The 1,610-nt window shown below is 42.9% G+C and overlaps 1 protein-coding gene across 1 annotated transcript; it reads right to left on the bottom strand.

The window, feature by feature from the left end:
- Positions 1–11: 11 nt before the first annotated feature.
- On the bottom strand, positions 12–1,540 carry LOC111654936 (long-chain-fatty-acid--CoA ligase 1-like). The gene is made up of 6 exons (XM_023406124.2): positions 1,431–1,540; positions 1,228–1,344; positions 989–1,132; positions 779–880; positions 614–685; positions 12–505 (listed from the first exon to the last, which is right to left on the bottom strand). Exons 1-6 carry the CDS (start codon positions 1,536–1,538, stop codon positions 365–367), a joined length of 684 nt encoding a protein of 227 aa, XP_023261892.2. The 5' UTR covers positions 1,539–1,540; the 3' UTR covers positions 12–364.
- Positions 1,541–1,610: the final 70 nt, after the last annotated feature.

Raw genomic sequence — 1,610 nt, 5'->3', positions numbered from 1 at the left:
AACATCTGTGATTCTTCTCTCTACAGCTACACAATAATTTACATAACAGTAAAATCTCCCATTGAATCAACATCGAATTAGTGACAAAGACAACATAGAGAGAAATAAAATGGTTTGGGCCCATTCTGTGTTATTTTTCATGTGAAGAGTTAATGCATTACACAATGTGGACGGAGGTGGATGTAAATTAAAACTTCTTTGAAGCAAAATACCAATATTCCAAAATATATCCAATTGTATATTTTAGATGAGGCACTGCTGGACGTTAATTTTTTTCTCCCCCAGGTTCCCACACTTATTATTTTTCCCTTATTGTACACCAGTAACCCTTGGGTGTTGTGTGTGAATTACTGAGTAGAGTCTTTTAAATGGCTGTTTTACTGTACATGCTTGATATCTGTTCCTGAAAGACTCTACGGATGTCGGCACGTCTACTTTTCAGGGTGGGTGTGAGGAGGCCGTTGGCGACACTGAACGTCTCTGGATGCAAGTGAAGGTCCTTCACCTGAAAGGAAGAAGGAGAAAGGAGAAGATATGACACACAACCACAATGTAAGTCAGTATTGGGAGGTTTGTAGCTTCTGAATTTTAACCGTGAGCAGAGATTGCTCACTTGTTCAAATGACTTCAGCCCTGCTTCTTTCCCCACGGCTTTCATGTCCTCTAATACTGCATTCTTTACATCCTGTAGGAAGACAGATAGCCAAGTACATCTTTTAGAATCCATACAGTAGTGTGAAGTAGTGATATTAAAGAGATGTTTGGAGATTTGACATACAGGATTCTGGCACAGCTCCTCATAGGACCCCACAAATCCCCGCTCTTTAGCCCAGTCAACAAACACCTCAGGGTCAGGCACGACTATGCCTATGAGATAAGACTGGTAACAGGAAATACAAGAGAAAAATCGATTATTTAACTCGCACTGCGGCAGATGTTTTTGTATATAGATCAAATGAATAGGAATCGCATCATATTAGCATTGTACCTGTAAACTATCTCCATGCACGAACACCTGGAGCACAGGAACACAACGCATGTAGACGTTTTCTATCTTCTCCGGAGCGATGTACTCTCCCTGGGACAACTTGAAGATGTGCTTCTTTCTGTCAATGATGCGTAGTGTCCCGTTCTGACAGAAGAGAAATACAAACACAGACATTTGCTCACTTACAAGAAACAATATATGTGTTTATATGTCACTCTGATTATACTGTCTAATCTTACTGGAAGCCACTGGCCCACATCCCCGCTGTGCAGCCAGCCGTCGCTGTCCAAGGCGTCAGCTGTCCTTTCCGGGTCCCTCAAGTAGCCTCTGAACACACTGGGGCCACGGATGCAGATCTGATGCAGGATAAAGCCGTGAGAAGTGTCAGCAGGAAGCACATTGTCTGGTAATATGTTTAGCATGACCACATGTTTAGACTCACCTCTCCCTCTCCATTCTTTGCATAGTATTTCATGTCAGGAATGTCAACCAGCTTCACCATGGCGCAGGGTAAAGGAGCACCAACGTGACCTAACAGACACACAAACATACCTGCTGAGGACAGGAGGAACCAGCACGGGCACAAACGCACAAGCAACCAAGAGAGAGAAAAAAAAAAAAA

This window comes from Seriola lalandi, unplaced genomic scaffold, assembly GCF_002814215.2.
Source record: "Seriola lalandi dorsalis isolate HSWRI2012SDOR001 ecotype SW California unplaced genomic scaffold, Sedor1 jcf7180001974985, whole genome shotgun sequence".
In the NCBI taxonomy this organism is placed as follows: domain Eukaryota; kingdom Metazoa; phylum Chordata; class Actinopteri; order Carangiformes; family Carangidae; genus Seriola; species Seriola lalandi.
This window is presented reverse-complemented; position numbering and strand designations above follow the sequence as displayed.

Coding starts and splice junctions, on each gene's coding strand:
- LOC111654936 (XM_023406124.2), bottom strand. CDS start 1,538: ATGTTTGTGTGTCTGTTAGGTCACGTTGGTGCTCCTTTACCCTGCGCC. Junction 1,345..1,430: donor CAAAGAATGGAGAGGGAGAG/GTGAGTCTAAAC, acceptor ATCCTGCATCAG/ATCTGCATCCGTGGCCCCAG. Junction 686..778: donor AGGAGCTGTGCCAGAATCCT/GTATGTCAAATC, acceptor GTCTTCCTACAG/GATGTAAAGAATGCAGTATT.